Source organism: Leuciscus leuciscus (genome assembly GCF_965113295.1).
Source record: "Leuciscus leuciscus genome assembly, chromosome: 21".
In the NCBI taxonomy this organism is placed as follows: Eukaryota; Metazoa; Chordata; class Actinopteri; order Cypriniformes; family Leuciscidae; genus Leuciscus; species Leuciscus leuciscus.
Window position 1 is genome coordinate 25,782,638 of NC_138745.1, and position 15,629 is coordinate 25,798,266.

The 15,629-nt window shown below is 36.0% G+C and overlaps 2 protein-coding genes across 2 annotated transcripts; one reads left to right on the forward strand and one right to left on the reverse strand.

The window, feature by feature from the left end:
- Positions 1-994: 994 nt before the first annotated feature.
- On the reverse strand, positions 995-11,370 carry LOC309484782 (zinc finger protein 518A). The gene is made up of 2 exons (XM_082151167.1): positions 10,445-11,370; positions 995-7,510 (listed from the first exon to the last, which is right to left on the reverse strand). Exon 2 carries the CDS (start codon positions 7,490-7,492, stop codon positions 2,975-2,977), a length of 4,518 nt encoding a protein of 1,505 aa, XP_082007293.1. The 5' UTR covers positions 7,493-7,510; positions 10,445-11,370; the 3' UTR covers positions 995-2,974.
- A 2,294-nt stretch (positions 11,371-13,664) lies between these two features.
- Positions 13,665-15,412, forward strand: mxtx2 (mix-type homeobox gene 2). Its single transcript, XM_082151175.1, has 3 exons — positions 13,665-14,027; positions 14,131-14,303; positions 14,402-15,412. The coding sequence occupies exons 1-3, from the start codon at positions 14,009-14,011 to the stop codon at positions 15,095-15,097; spliced, it is 888 nt and encodes a 295-aa protein (XP_082007301.1). The 5' UTR covers positions 13,665-14,008; the 3' UTR covers positions 15,098-15,412.
- Positions 15,413-15,629: the final 217 nt, after the last annotated feature.

A 15,629-nucleotide genomic window follows, 5' to 3' on the forward strand; every position in this document is an offset into this window, starting at 1 on the left:
CACAATAAAAGTTAACTGTGAATTTAATTGTATTACCGTAGCTTGCAGATCAGCATAAAGTTCTCTGAAACATCTACAACTTTGTTAAATATTTGAAAATGAAACTATTTATACAATTAGATTAATATGATTAGACCTCACAGCAAATAATGCATTGGTAAACATACATTTTTCTGTATTATGAATGTGAAGGCAAAAGAATAAATATAGTTGACCACATAAGAATGTGTAGAATGTTTTACCAGAATAAAGATATCTCTAAAGAAACCCATGTGTTGGCATATGTGAATACCAATGAAGTCAATATTGTGGCAATGTGCTAGTAAAACATCCTCTTAATGACATTATGAAGTCAGTACTAAATTACTAACCTAATACAATACTGCCACCTAGAGGTGATTGCTTCCTCGCAACATCTCCATCTTCAAGATTAAGTCACATAAATACCAAAATATAAATAGGCAACCCCAGAGGCAATAAAAGTGTCAAACATTTTTACAGTCATAAAAAAAAATAAAAAAAAAACCTTCTTCAAAGGTATTTACATTTATTAAAGAAGGAACTGCAAGGAGGTAAATACAGTACAATATAGTGTCAACCTGGTGCATCACATTTTAGGCACTTAGCATAAAAAAATAAACTTGTCTCTCAGATCCTAATAAAAACCTGTGTGACATGGGCATTACAAGAAGGAAGGAAGGACATTTTTGCCTCATGACAAACATTATTTGGTTGACAGATGTCTGAGTGAGGACTATATTTTTGCTCATTCATGGCGTGACATTACTTGTTTCAAGCTGGGCGATTTGAGCTGAATATTAGGTGACTGTTAGGGTTTGCATAAACAATTCCACTACTTCACATGTATAACAGTGATTGTCATGTCACAAAGAGGGTGACATACATACTGAGTGAATATTGAAAATAAAACTTTATATGCCAACAACATAGTTCTCATGTGTTAGAAACAGTTAACAGACCAAACACGGGAAAGTAAAGCTTCAGAGAAATCACTGATTTATGACAACTATAATACACTGAACACTCGCTACTTAAATCATGGATGGATTATTACCTTTCTGCCATCAAAGCTTCATTCAAGCACAATGGACAAAGAATGATTAATGGACACAGACAAATTAAAACATCTGTCCTAACAATTACAGAGATCTCTCAGTGAGACTTCAGCGTGGCAGATCACAGCACTTGTGAGGCGTTTATCTACATTTAAAGAGAAATTCTATGTGAGGAACTAAAAAATTTGCAGATTGACAGATCAATTTAAAAGCACCATTGAGTCCACTGTATCACATCTGGACAGTGTTAACTGGGTTGACATATAAAACAACAGTTTCATCAAATGTCTAGTAAAGCATGCTGTAAATGTAAAGGATATACTGAATGTTATAACAAAAACTGTTCATATGGGACAGAAACCCATATTTTAAAAAGGCTTGATATTGGAGCTATCAATGAGAAAATAGTGTCTCAAAAATAGTTTAAAGAAAGTCTTAACTTCTGCTTTTAAAGTTAACAAATCAGTTGAAAGCAAAAAAAATCAATGTAGTCTAGCACAAATGAATGGTCAATCTTAATCTTTGAACTCTGCTAAGCACACACAAATCTTACAAATGTGGACTTTACCATGAAATGAGACGGACCTTGTTAAAACTTTGAGGCAGAATGAGGCACTCAAGTATCACAGAAAACGAAAATACAGTTAGTGTTTAGTTGGCTTTTTGAGGTTTGTTGGCTTGCATCTCAATACGTCATGTTTTATATTTTTTTTTAGTAAAGCATTATAGTACATTTACAGGTGCATTTCTTCATTTCAAATAAGTGAAAGGACAACAAAAAGCACCAAAGCCATAACTAACAGATGTAGGTTCAGAATATATTTTCAGAAAAAACATTCAAACTATTATAAAGTCAATTATTGCTACTGAAGGGACACCGGGTCTGATTTGATGTAATGAAGGTAGATACAAAACTGACCCTAAGAAACAACATGAGAACAAATACAGCGTATTAATGGCAAACCACCTCACAGGACACATAATTTCAAAAGGATGGCTTCCACAGGAACCAGTTGGGCTTGTTTTTAGGCAATATTCTAAAATAATACTTAATGGAAGAGTTCATCCCAAAATGAAAATTACCATTTACTGCTCACCCTCATGTCATTCCAAAGCTGTGTGACATTTTCTTCTGTGGAAACACACACAAAACTTTCTGAAGAATGAAAGAACTTCATTGTATGAAAAAAAAAAAAAACATCATAGTCATAAAGTCATAAAGGTTTGGAAAGAAATGAGGGTGAACTAAATGACAACGTATCATTTTCTGGGGAACTATCCCTTTAAAATTTGCAGATGCATTTTGAACTTTTCACAATATCTAAGCCCCAAAGGACATAAATGGGAAAACAATATGGTTCAATGATATAGGAAGTAGGACATTTGTAGCCAACTTAAACTGTACTTAAAAATGGTACATAATGTTTAAATCTACAATTGTACACAGCTTCAGAATGAAAGATAATTACTTCTTTATAAACTGGACCATTCACTTATTCAAAGACTATGGAATTACCTGAGAAATTGGTTCAATTGTCTGCATTAAAAAAGGTATATAAGAGACAGCACCATCTTATACCAGTGATCTTCCTGCTTGCACCATAAACATACAGTGTGTCCAGTTTTCACAGTAACATTCTATACATACTCAAGGGTTTTGCTTTAAATATACAAGGGTGAAAATTATTTACATACAAACTTGTTTCAGGTACCAAACGCTTTTCTATTACACTATACCCTTTAAAAGCTTCTGGAGAAAAATCTATGGAAAAATAATATAGACAGGATAACTGTATCTTACTGTGTACTATTAAAAAAAGAAGAAAAGATTTTTTTAAAAATCTGTTTTCTACAACGTAGGATGGCATTTGGCCCAATCCAGGGGCTCTGCAGTTGCATTAGAACAGCTTATTCCAGTCTCTTGTTGCCTCCATTAGATGCCGTTGACCATGGCCAATCCAGTCCTCTTGGTTGTTGAAAACTCGCCCACAAAACCAGCAACAAAATGTTGACTGCTGCTCTGAACCAGCAGATGAGGACCTCACCACCTCATACTTATTTCTGCTAGTCTTTTTTAACTTGAGTTTTAGTATGAATCTCTCTTGAACAGTGCCTCCTACTGGCCTTGATGTTTTGCTCCCATTGCCATTGGAAGCATTCTGCTTTGAAAGTGTATTTGGAGACTCAGAGAGGGCTTTAACTGTACTTTGGGACAGTGCCACCTTGAGAACATCACCTTTGTATTTGTTCACTGACCTCATGATGCTAGACACTTCAGGAATATCTGCGTCTGGGTGGTTCAGAACAACCACAGGCTGGTTTCGACGGGGACATTTGATTTCTTGAAGTGGACTAAAGGGACAGAGCCTTAGCATTCTCATGACATCTTTCGCAACAGGCTCCCAAATTGAGGTAGCATCTTTCTCAGACAACTTGCTTGAGATTCTCCTCATTTTGGAGGAGCCCTCCAGCATTTCCTCAAACAAAGCCCTTCGCCTCCGTTTCCTTTGGCTTCGTGGACGGATGGGACAGGGAACAAGTGGCAACTTCTGTAATGCTACATCATGTTCAGCCCTGCTTTTGTTTTGAACATTGGATTGGGGTAAAATATGTTTAAGCTGTGATGCTGGGATGAGTTTATGAGTGAGACCCTGGGAATTAGTAGAGGTTTTCAGACCTGTCGACACATTGGTTAAAGATTTATTTGAGGACATTAACAAGCAAGGGGACTGCAAAGAGCTTGTGGCAAGGTATACCGACTTTTTGGCTGTGGTGTATGGAGCAGTGGAGAGAAATCTGGTGCCGTTGGGACCTCTAACTATCTTAAGGAATACCCTGTTTTTGCCCGCCTCATTTACTTGATTGCCCTGGTTCAAAGCTTTCCCATCTGAATTGTTCAAAAGTATACCCGACTTAGCTGGAGAAATGTATCTAACTAAGTAAGCTTGCCTCCCAGACTGCAAGGGACTGGTTTTATCTGCTGAATTCACAGGCATGGCCAATACAGGACGAGTTGCAAGCACAGTCTTAGAACTTGGACCATTTGACTCACTACTAACTGGGGTAACAGGGAGTGATCTCTGAACTAAATAACAAGTCTGTGGCACATTGGTCGCCTGTTCTCCAGATGAGGACTTGACAGCACCTGAAAAAAGAAGAGATGCTTTAAGAGCTGCAGCATTGACGAAATAGCGGTTTCCACTGCTGCTCGGTGCCATTTGGATAGACGCTTGACCTTTAGTTTCCAGACTTGAACTTTGTGTAGACATGCCAATTCTGCCTCCATTTAAAGTCAGAGCTATTCCCTTAGTCTTGCTGGCTGTCTCAATCCCAGGTTTAACATAGGACACATTAATTTTGGGAGAACTTGATTTAGTAATCAGCTTGAACCCAGCTCCACTTTTCAGCTGAACTGGCACAGCATATGGAGTGTCAGTAGTTTGAAGGAACATCTGCTGTTTTCCTTCAGGTGTTTGCAAAATCCGAAGTGTGGTTTTGGTCGGCCTAACAGTTTCTTGTCCTGTACCTGAAGACATCATTCTTTCTTTCTCAAGCTGCTGGCTGATAATAGCGTCCGAGTGCTTTTCAAGTATCTTTCCCAAAACAGCTGCGCTAGTCAAGCTTGCCGCTGTGTTCTCACTTGCAAATGTGATGCCTTCCGGTTTCTTCTCTGATGAGGATGAACAAGCCATTTCTACTTCTTTTTCTGGAAGCACAGGAATGAGTGAATCATCAACAGTAGCTATGCACTCATCAACCTCAATATCACTATCTGACACTCGCTCTAATGCTGGATCACTCTCATTAGCCACTCCCTTGCTATCTTCTTCCACTGGAAGAGGAGGCGATGCCGGCAGAGTTAAGCTCCAGTCACCAAAATCCTCCTCGCACTCTTCTTCCTCTATCCCCAGCGTTGAGTCTTCCTCAGGCTGCAATGAATCGGGAGAGCTCCCGAAGGAATCTTTAGAATAATTGTGGAAACTAAAGACCTCTTGACTTGGGGAATTAAGAAGGTTATTTTCAACCTCTGTGTTACAATCTTTGGCATCAGGTGATGCACCTTTACTAGTTTCATTTCGTGAGATTGCCTCAGTGGTTTTGTTTTTAGTTACTTCAGAGAACTTTCCAACTTCACTGTCTGAAGCTTTGGTCTCACTTGAGTCAGAAGGAGAATTTGGGTAAAACTGAGAAGTCTCTCCAACTTCTGTGTTAAAAGTCTTAATGTCAGTTATCTCACAAAATGTGGTCACAACTTGGTGAGAATTAGAATCTTGCCCTTCTGCAGCCGCTGAATCAATGATGTTTTTTTCCACAGAAAGTTTAATAGGGCAGCTCGGTTCATTGTTATTCTTACATGGTTTACCACCTTTTGAACTGAATTGAGGTTCCTGGATAAGAGATTCTTCCAAAAGCACAGCAAAAGTTGCATCTGTTGTTTTTATATTAGGAAGTTTAGATTTCAGGATATCAACGTGTGTGAACTTATCTACAGACATTTCAGGATCAGATTTTGAATTGGAAGAGTCACAGGAAGGATGTGTGGTTTCATCAGCAGGTGACTGTGAACCTGAGGGTTGATCCATAACTGAAGCGAAAGCTGTAGCCTCATATTCAGATGGGTTTACTTGAGCAATTTGCAAATCAGAAAGTGTAGTCTCAGAACCAGCAGAGGAAAACTCTGATTTTGAAACAGGAGGTGTGGCGGCTGGATTTGCTGTCTGGATATCATCAATGTAGCTTTTTTCACTTGAACAGAGGAAAGATACCTCATGAAGATGCGGCGATGAACTCCCACTCGATTGGCGGCATTGACACAGAGAAAGTGCCGCATCTTTTGACGCTGTAGACAGTACACCATGTGAGACTTCAGTACCATGTGAGACTTCAGTATCCTCATTATTAACCCGCCATGCCTTACTTGCAATCTTAAAGCTAACTTTGTGCTCCTCTGTCAGGGGGAGATGGTTACCAATGTGATTTTCAACTTCCGGTGACTCTTCTTTTATTGAAGATGGCTCATTTGATTCTCCAGACTCTAAACTGAGGAGAGATCCTATGCTTGGTGAGGATGAAGAGCAAGGGCTGCTGGTTGTTTTATCTTCATCATCACCGATGTGTGAATCAGAAACCTCATTTTCAGTGGAGTCCTCTGGTTTTGTCGGTATGACTTTTAGAACTAAATGCTTTTTACCATCTACTATCTTAAAGCCCATTACTTTAGTGGTACAGTTTGGTGGAATAGATATTTTATTCTTCACCATAAGAACAGTCAGTCCATTGTTGTTGGCTGAATTCAGAAGTCCTGGACTAATCTCATGCTCTTGTAACTTTGGTTGTGGCATTGTTGATGGAATAAGGTGCAAAGTTTGTGGCTCAATTTGTACGGGAGACTTTGTCCATTTATTATTCTCTTTTTTAACCCCAACAGCTCTTTCAAGAAACTGCTGGGTTTCCTCCAAGGTTTTTTCAGGATTAAACAACCTGCCATTATGATCGAGCAGACCTACACCAGGAAGTGAGTTAAGTTTTGACATCCACTGCGATTCTCTGGATCCTCCACCTGGAGGAGACTTCTTAAGCAACAGTTTTAGTCCAGTTGAATTAACACCAGAATTGTCCTCATTTGCTCTCCTCTTGTTCATCTCCTCACCGTGTGCCACTGTAAGATGTTTGTTCAGGTACTCTCTGCGAGCTGCACTATAGCCACATATCTGACAAGAGAAAGGAAAAGTCCCTGAATACACCAAGTTATGCTTCTGAAGCTCTCCTTGTGTGGGGCTACCATGCGGACATTTCACACATTTGTGATTGCGTTCGTTGTGACGATGGATGTGCTGAACAAAGGTTCCTGCATCTCTGGTGGAGAACTCACACTTTTTACAGCGAAACTGTCCATTACGGCTGTGGCAGTTGGTAAAGTGCCTGGTGAGCAAAAGAAGTGAATACTGCACCCCATCGTTGCAAATCTCGCACGTGACCAAAGTGTTTCGATGTCCAATGCGATGTCGCTGAAGAGATGAGAATTCATTGGTGACAAACGAGCACAGATCACAAGGATAAGTTGGAAGGGTTCCTTTGTGTGATCCTTGAAAATGCTTCAGCAAGTCGTTAGGGCTGTAAGTGGTGTCGTCTTTGCATTCAGAGCAACAAAAACTCAGTATTTTTCCAGAGAAGATTGCGCCCTGCTGCATTTTACATGGAGTCTTTCCAGAAGCTTTGCCATCTATGTGAAGATTATCAGTGGCTGACTCCTCAGGGTGCGTTTCATCTTGGTCACACTGCTCGTTACAAGAGGCTGTCTCTGGAAGCTGATGTGCCAACTCGAGTGGCAAAGTGTGGTTCAGTAAGGTGTCATCATCCTGGCTCTGGTCATGGCTTTCAGGGGGATCATCTGATGCGGTCAGGTCAACCTCCATGCTTTATAATATAGGCTCCTGCAAAATTTGGAAAACAAAAAAACAAAACAAAAACATTATTATATTGTAATAAGTGAATAATACTACTGTACAGTTAATGTTTTACAGCATTTAAGAAAAAGTACCTCTATTAAATACATCTTGTAAGAGCTACTATGCTTTAATTTACACTTTAATCAAACATATATGCAATACGTTGAGTATAAAAGTATTACAGAAACACAGTAGTCAACATTTAAAGTGGATCAAAAAAGTTCATCAAAGTTGTCCTAAGACAAGAACAGGTATTGTTTAAAATTCATGTATAACTTTGATGAAAGGTTTTGATCCACTTTAAATTTTGACTACTGTAATTTAACTTCCACTAAAGGTATTTTTTTTTTCCCACAAAATGACTTGCTATAGACTACATTATTCTCTCTAGTGCAGTCTACAATACTAGTATTTGTTTAAAAATGACAGACGACATCTTCTTGCCTTTCATGCTTGTCTTAGTCTGTGTCAAGAAAGCAGAACAGAAAACATTTCAATGCCATTCACCGCGATTCCTTGCATCTGGAAAAACTGGTTGTCACATTTTATAGCCTTTAACAGCCAAGTTATTTATTGCAGAGTGAGAAGTATGAAAAACTTTTATTCATGAATGTTGCAAAAATGTAATCATTAGGAGCCCAGATGGAGTTACTTTGAATTTTCTGTGCCAATTTTGCAGAATATTATCCAGATTATTTTTTTATACACACCACTTAGAAGTTTATAATCAACAAAATATCATCAAATAGGCTATGCCAAACAATATCTGATGAATAAACAGATAAGGGGCATGGGATGCGAAGAATTTTTAGAATATTGGTTGTTCAAAGTCTGTGAAAATCTGCAGAGCATTTAACAAATTTCCATATGGACCTACCCATCACAACTTTTATCTGTGTTTAAGAGATGATCACAACAGCATACTATCATACTACACTAATTACTGCAACAGTTTATAGCATGTCTACTCTGCACGGTATGCACATTTTCTGGATGCATAAAATACATGGATGATCCACTACATTTTCCAAAATGAGCAGTACTCTGTTTACTGTGCAGAATATAGCACTTCCCATTAATTTGTGGTTCATCGGTGAAGAATGAACTGACATAAGTAATTCAAACTGCAGAATTTAAACATTTGTCTTGACTCATGATTGAGCTGCCAAATGTTAAGATATTTGACACAAAATTACATTATATTTTCAAAATATCCATTTTTATTTCCAAGATAATAAATGGATACCACTTGCTAAATGAAATGTGCAATGACGTCATGTGATGTAGTGTAGGTCACGTAACAACAACTGCTGTAATACTGTTTAATAATATTATTTGAAATGTTTACTGTGGAGAATAACTAGAGTCTAACCCTGAGAAATGCTAACTCTGTCTGTATGGTAACCTGTGGAAATGTAATAATTTAGAAATGTCAATATCTATCAAATATATATCTGTATTTAAATAAATATCTGTTGTGATTCAACAATTATACAGCAATCAAACTTTGTCATTCACCAATTTAATCCCACTGGTAATCTTGTCAAAATTTACTTTTGAGTCAATTGTCTAAAAAGAGTTGTTGATGTATTTTACACATAGTTGTCAAATATTAAAATGCATGTCTTGATTTCATGTGATTATTTTTTACATGGCTGCTGGTGTAAATTGTTTTATGACAACAGTTTAATTCTAGTTTGCACCTCTGAAAAATGAGTCTGTGTCAGTTAAAGCAAGCATGTAAAACACATCATGATACATGTGAGACACATATTTAAACAATCTATTATTAAATTAATTTTTAAGCTTGTTCTGGCACATATAAAAAAGGATCACAATACATGTAAAACCATTTGGTCACATTTTGGTCACCCTCAGACTAATTTTTAAAACAACTCAACATTCAATATTTAAAAACAACTGATTGATATACACGTTATATAATTTTACATTTCAAAATTGTTACATCAAATGAAAAGTAAAAATTAATTTATTCTGATATGCAATTGCTTGATAGTAAAAAAAAACTAAAAAAACAACTGTCATCTAACGTTACTGTCATTAACCAACTGAGCAATCAGACTCCCAATGGCTATAATTGTGACCAGCATTACTAACTTGTACATAACTTTAGAAAATGCAGGAAAATTTTCATTTCACTGGGCTATCTAACGAGCTGAGAGAACGCTGGAATTAAATGGATTAATGTTTGTATGATAACCTCCAAACTAATTTACAACCAAGATGTGAAGTGATGCATGGAACATCATTTCATATGTAAACTCTCTTGTTAAGTGTAAACTTCACCAGCATTATCGTATCTCATACCCATATCCGTGCATATCTTTGTAACAGACAGCGTTGATTTATCTTTTCTCATTTTCCACAATTGCTATATTAGCCAAACTTTTCATCAGAATTTCATTACTTCACAATCTTTCTACAGATGCGCAAACAAACTTTTTAAAAACATGATACAAAACCAGCAACACCTAACAACAAAGTCCTGCATCTGCGAAGAAATAAAGTTATTTAAATGAAGTTGACATTCACCAACTTTGTGCAACGCGGACACGCACAATGCACAGCCAACTAAAGGAAGTGCCATGTCAATCGACTCAACACGACAATTATGGCTGTGCATTTCTGGATGCACACCGATTATCCCGCTACTCTCTTAGCGAACAAACCCACAAATGTCAAAGTCATTCACTCATAAGCCATATTATTTATCCACATCAACAAAAAATAAAGCAACTCGCCCCCACCCACGCTGGATGTAATCATACGATTAAAAACACAAAGAAGTCAACGTAAGAGCGCACTACTCAAAAAAAGTCATAGTTGTATTGGAGTTGAATACCATAGTGTATTAATTAAAACCGCTGTTTCAAATAAGCGCAGTTTAGAGAAATTTACCTCTCTTTTCTCTTTAGACTGGCAGGTCGGTGACGGCAGCCATGACAGTTCCATCCGGGTTCCGCTGCCTTCAATGCGCGTGAGGCAGGAACTCAGAGCGGATGAATATGGATTACCTGAAACACTCATTAGGTCGTCTTTACAAACATATATTTCTTTTTAAACCTCAAAGCAAATTCTCTAAATGGAATACAAATTTCCTTTGGTTAATTGATGAATAAAACGTGTTGTTTTAATTAAAATCCACGTAGTTTTCGGTCTGTTTCAGACGCAGTTTTGTCCATCTATAAAAGTGGCCGTGCATACTGCTGTTTTGTAGACTCAAGGGACGCCATGACTCACTCTAAATCATGGAGCGCCATCTTGACCTACAATATCATTACTCTGATAGATAGTTAAATAGTGTTTACTAGGTTACAAATACGGGCGCACTGAAATGCGCAAATAGATCGTAAGAATCATAATGTGCTTCTGCGATGATAATAATGATGATGATGCTTTTCCTGGGTAGTTATCTAACATTTATGTAACAAGTGATCCTAGGCTATATCAGGGTAACCATAATTTCAAATATAAATAAAATAATATAGACATATTACTGCAATGAATGTTAATTAAATTAAATTGATAAGGCTTTTACACTGTTTACACTAAACATGAATTTTCAAGCTGTTTTTTATTGCAAGTTGTTTCTGGCAAACATTGTTCTCATATTGCAACTTCAGGCTTTACACTTTACATCTGAGGAATTAGATACATTTACATTTATTTACTAAATAAATGACATATTATGATTGTTAATGCAGTTTTATTTAGAAGGCTTTTACATTTTGTTCTACAATATGACTACCACTATGATGTGAAATTACAAATCAGACATGGTCCTTTTCAGAAAAATATTGCAAATTGAGTCTCCAAAAAGAAGAAGAACTGTAGGTCTATGTAATTTATGCTGTTTGTCATAAGAAGCCATGTAGGTAGGATACGATTTAGAGTAAATTATGATCAGGGTCAGAAATTCATTGGGCCGAAAGGCCACCAAAAGGGACAAAAATTACCTAAATATTTGAAATGTTAGTCTGACATATTTCATATTCGATAATATTCTGCTCTAGTCATATTTGAAATGCATTAAATTAAATGTCTACTTAAAATATTTTAAATTCAGTAAAGGGATCATAAACTGTTTGAAAGCTGTATGTATAATAACAGTGTTTAATTTACTAAAAGAGAACATTAACATGTATGTAATGCTGAAATAATATGGTAATGTACCTGCAAATATTGTCATTTTAAAGTAGTAGCCTAAGTAGTAACACATGTAGTAATATTTCTATAAACAGCCTTACAAATTGTCTTGACATGTTTGCAAATTGATCAAGTGTAAAACAAAAGATTATGGATGAATGAAGTGTAAATTAAGGTGTGGCATATGAAGGTGTGACTTGCCCATTAGAGATCATAGAGCCCACTTCAAAATTCAGATTTGTGGAATTACTTTATGTAATTGTTTGTCATTGTGGGCCATAAGATCCAGAATGAGAAATGATGATGACCAGGTCAGAAATTTACCAGGCCTTGGGACAATATTTAATAGCACTTCGATGGAAATAGAAGAAAAGAAGAGCTTTGTCCTGAAATCAAGGTTTTGAAACACTTTGAAATGAACACTATAGGAGCTATAAGTTTTGTTATTGTTTTCATTTTTCAGTAAGAACATCTCAGTGCTTTTTAAAGTGATTTCTATAGCCCAAGTAGCTTGGGATGTATAGTGTAATTAATCACACTTTTATTATTGTCAGAAACAAATCATAGGCATCTATAACTGGGGTCTTTTCATATCAATAAAGGCATATTCACAGCTGTTAAAGGGTATGAATTAGCTCTATAGGAGCCATTGTATAGATTGATTGGGACATATCAATCAAAGAGGCGTAAACACATTCATCAAACCTATTCACACCTATGGTCATAATCTTTTCAAATCTGATTATCACAAAATGTTGAAATTTGAGAGCAGATTAAAATCTATTTCTTGTATGATACAAAAATCCACTATTTATGTTTATTTGTTAATCGAAAATAAATACAGTATATATGTAACTTCTTTATGATTGAGAGAATGTTTCAACACAGAACAATGTTTTAGTTCTACTATAATTTTTTTAGACAAGATTTACGCATTTCAATTAATAGTAAAATACCATCAAATTGAAATAAATAATCCTTACATATTATTATTTAAGAATTTTAAATGAGTGAAAAAAACTATTGCTTAATAAAACATTTTGTATAAATCATAAACTTAAATTTAAACATTTTCTTTCTTTAATTTATGAATATGAATCAAATATAATAAATGGTCATAATATTTAATTTATAAATTAATGTAACAATTCCTTAAGCATAGCTCTTTTAGAATATTACATTTTCAAAATGTTTTAGTAAAAACATCACTGTGTTTATACATTAAACTTCAAGAGTACTTACAAACAGTTAATGATCATATACTGCATTTTGAATGTAAAATCTTATAAACTTATAAATCTTATATATAATCGTATATGCTAATGCTTATAAAAAAATAAGAAACACATAGGAGCATTTACTTGTATATTATTTTAATAATAGAACATGTTACACAAATAATAAAATGGATACATAAAGTAAAATGTCTGCTATTTCAAAAATCTTAATACATTTTAATGGAACAAGGGAATGGACCATTTAATTTATGTGATTCGTATTCATAAACTTAAACATATTTTCATTTTTTATTTGTATTTATGAATACGACTCACAGAAACTGAAACGGTCCATTCCCTTGTTCCATTAAAATGTATAAAAACAATGTTTTATTAAGCTCTATTTTTATTTATTTTTTTATCATTTACAATTCTTAATCCATAAAGCGAATAATCTAAGGATTATTTCATTCAATTTGAGGGAATTTTACTATACAACTGATATTCGTAAATCTTAAAAAGAAGGCTCAACATTTTTTTTAAGTGTACTTACATGTTTTTTGTTGTTTAAATGTAAATTTGCATATACATATTTTTAACATTTTGAAGTAAAATGTAAATGCAAGCTGGATGTTACATTATTTATTTACAAAAAAGAATATTTAAATGTATGTAAAATCATAAAAAAATATGGTAATGTACCTGCATATATAATTATTTTAAGTAGTAAAAAAATAGGTAGTAAGCAGTAATATTTCAATACTTCAACAGTCTTACAAAATATCTTGAGATACTTGCGAATTATTTGTGATGAACAACAAAAGATGATGGATGAATGAAGTGTGAATGAAGTGTAAATTAAGGTGTAGCATTTAGGAAGGTGTGACTTGCCCATTAGAGATCATAGAGCAGACTTAACCTTTTAAGTGCATAGGTGTTAGGACGGCCCCCTCTGGACCAAGGTGGGCAGGTATAAATATTGGTTACTCTCAGTTCATGGTCAGTAGCACAAGGAGCAGTAAAACAACATCCAGCTTGACCTACTCAGTCCTAACAGAATTACATTCTACAAGTGATAATCAAAAGATCCTTGAAAGACATGTGGATGGACTGCATTGGTAAGTATTCATGTTTATTAATTTATTTTTTAGATTTAAATTTCCTAGAATAATTATTTATTATATTGTACTTTAATAAAAACATATATTTCTTCTCTTACAGCTCAAGATGGAAACTCACAGGCCAGTAAGATTGCAGGCCGCAGGAAACGAACAAGTTTCTCCAAAGAGCACTTGGAACTACTTAAAATGGCTTTCAGAGTGGACCCCTACCCTGGTATTAGTGTCAGGGAAAGTCTATCTCAAGCCACTGGCCTACCCGAGTCACGGATTCAGGTAAAGAACAATACAGATAAAAAACAGTTTAAAAAAAAGTATAAAAATGTTTGTATCATATATCAACATTCTAACATAATTGTTTTGTTTTTTTCCAGGTGTGGTTCCAGAACAAGAGAGCAAGAACCCAAAAGAACAGAGCCACTTGGACCTCACCACAGCTAGACAGTACCTCTCCTCTGCCCAGCCCTTTCCTTCCCCCTCACATGGCTAGTGTTGGGGTCAGTGGCCAACAGAGAGGCAATCAAGAGTCGTCCTTCAAAATTCAGATGTCTCAAACGTCTCCTCAGCACTTTACTTTTCCTCCAAGTGACTACAGCACACCTGCCATTAAGCCTCGACAAAACAGGTTGATGGGAACCAGCTCTTGTTCTCCCTCTGATCTGCAAGCTATGGCAGACAGCTGGAGCTCTGGAGGAAGCACACAGAGCTCTCCTGAGTCTACATGGAGTCACCCAGTACAGAGTTTTGGGAATTCCTTCGATGACGAGAGTAATTTCTTCCTCTACCCACCACCTCCTTATCCTCATGGAAGTACCAGAGTTGGCTGTGTTAGTGGCTTGGAGTCACTTCCAACTTCTCCTGCCTCTACTGATTCTGCATTTTGGGACATGGGACTGGAAAATTGCTCTCCATCTGTGCCAGACACCGACTGTGGAAGCCCATGGAACTGCATCGCTGAGGAGCAGCCAGTGGCCCCACTTCCAGATCTGTCCTCTCAGAATCTGGAGGATGTCCTTGGGGAAATGAAGCCAGCCTGGTGGAACTTCAATGGCCAGATGGATCTAAAGTAATCTAGCAAACATCCATAACCTAAAGGAGACAAACACTGTTTTAACATGGGGTTTAACTTGAGGGATAGGATTCTTTCTTTTTGAACTGTATTATACGGAAAGCATGGTATTGTGCAAGGGCCGGTTACAGAGCAATATCAGATATCCACATTGGACATTTAATTACATTGGTTATTTATTGGACTTTATTTATTAAAATGTTCTACCAAGGAGTAGATTGTAAACAGTAGCCTACGGTTGCACCAACAAGTAACTTATTTATTTTGTATGCTCTTTTTAAGGTATTACAGTGCAGTTGGGATATTTATTTACATTTAATGAAGCTCACACAACCTATACTGTCACTTTTGTAAAATAACTGATATTTATTTGAAATAAAATGTTAAAATGTATGATTTTTTTGTTGAATTCTTTGATTCCGAGGCGTTGGGAATCGAAAGTCAACTTTAAAAGTTTAGAGTTGATTAACATGAGTGGAAGGGCCTTCCGGGCATGTCTGGACATATTACATTGATAACATACAGGGTGACAT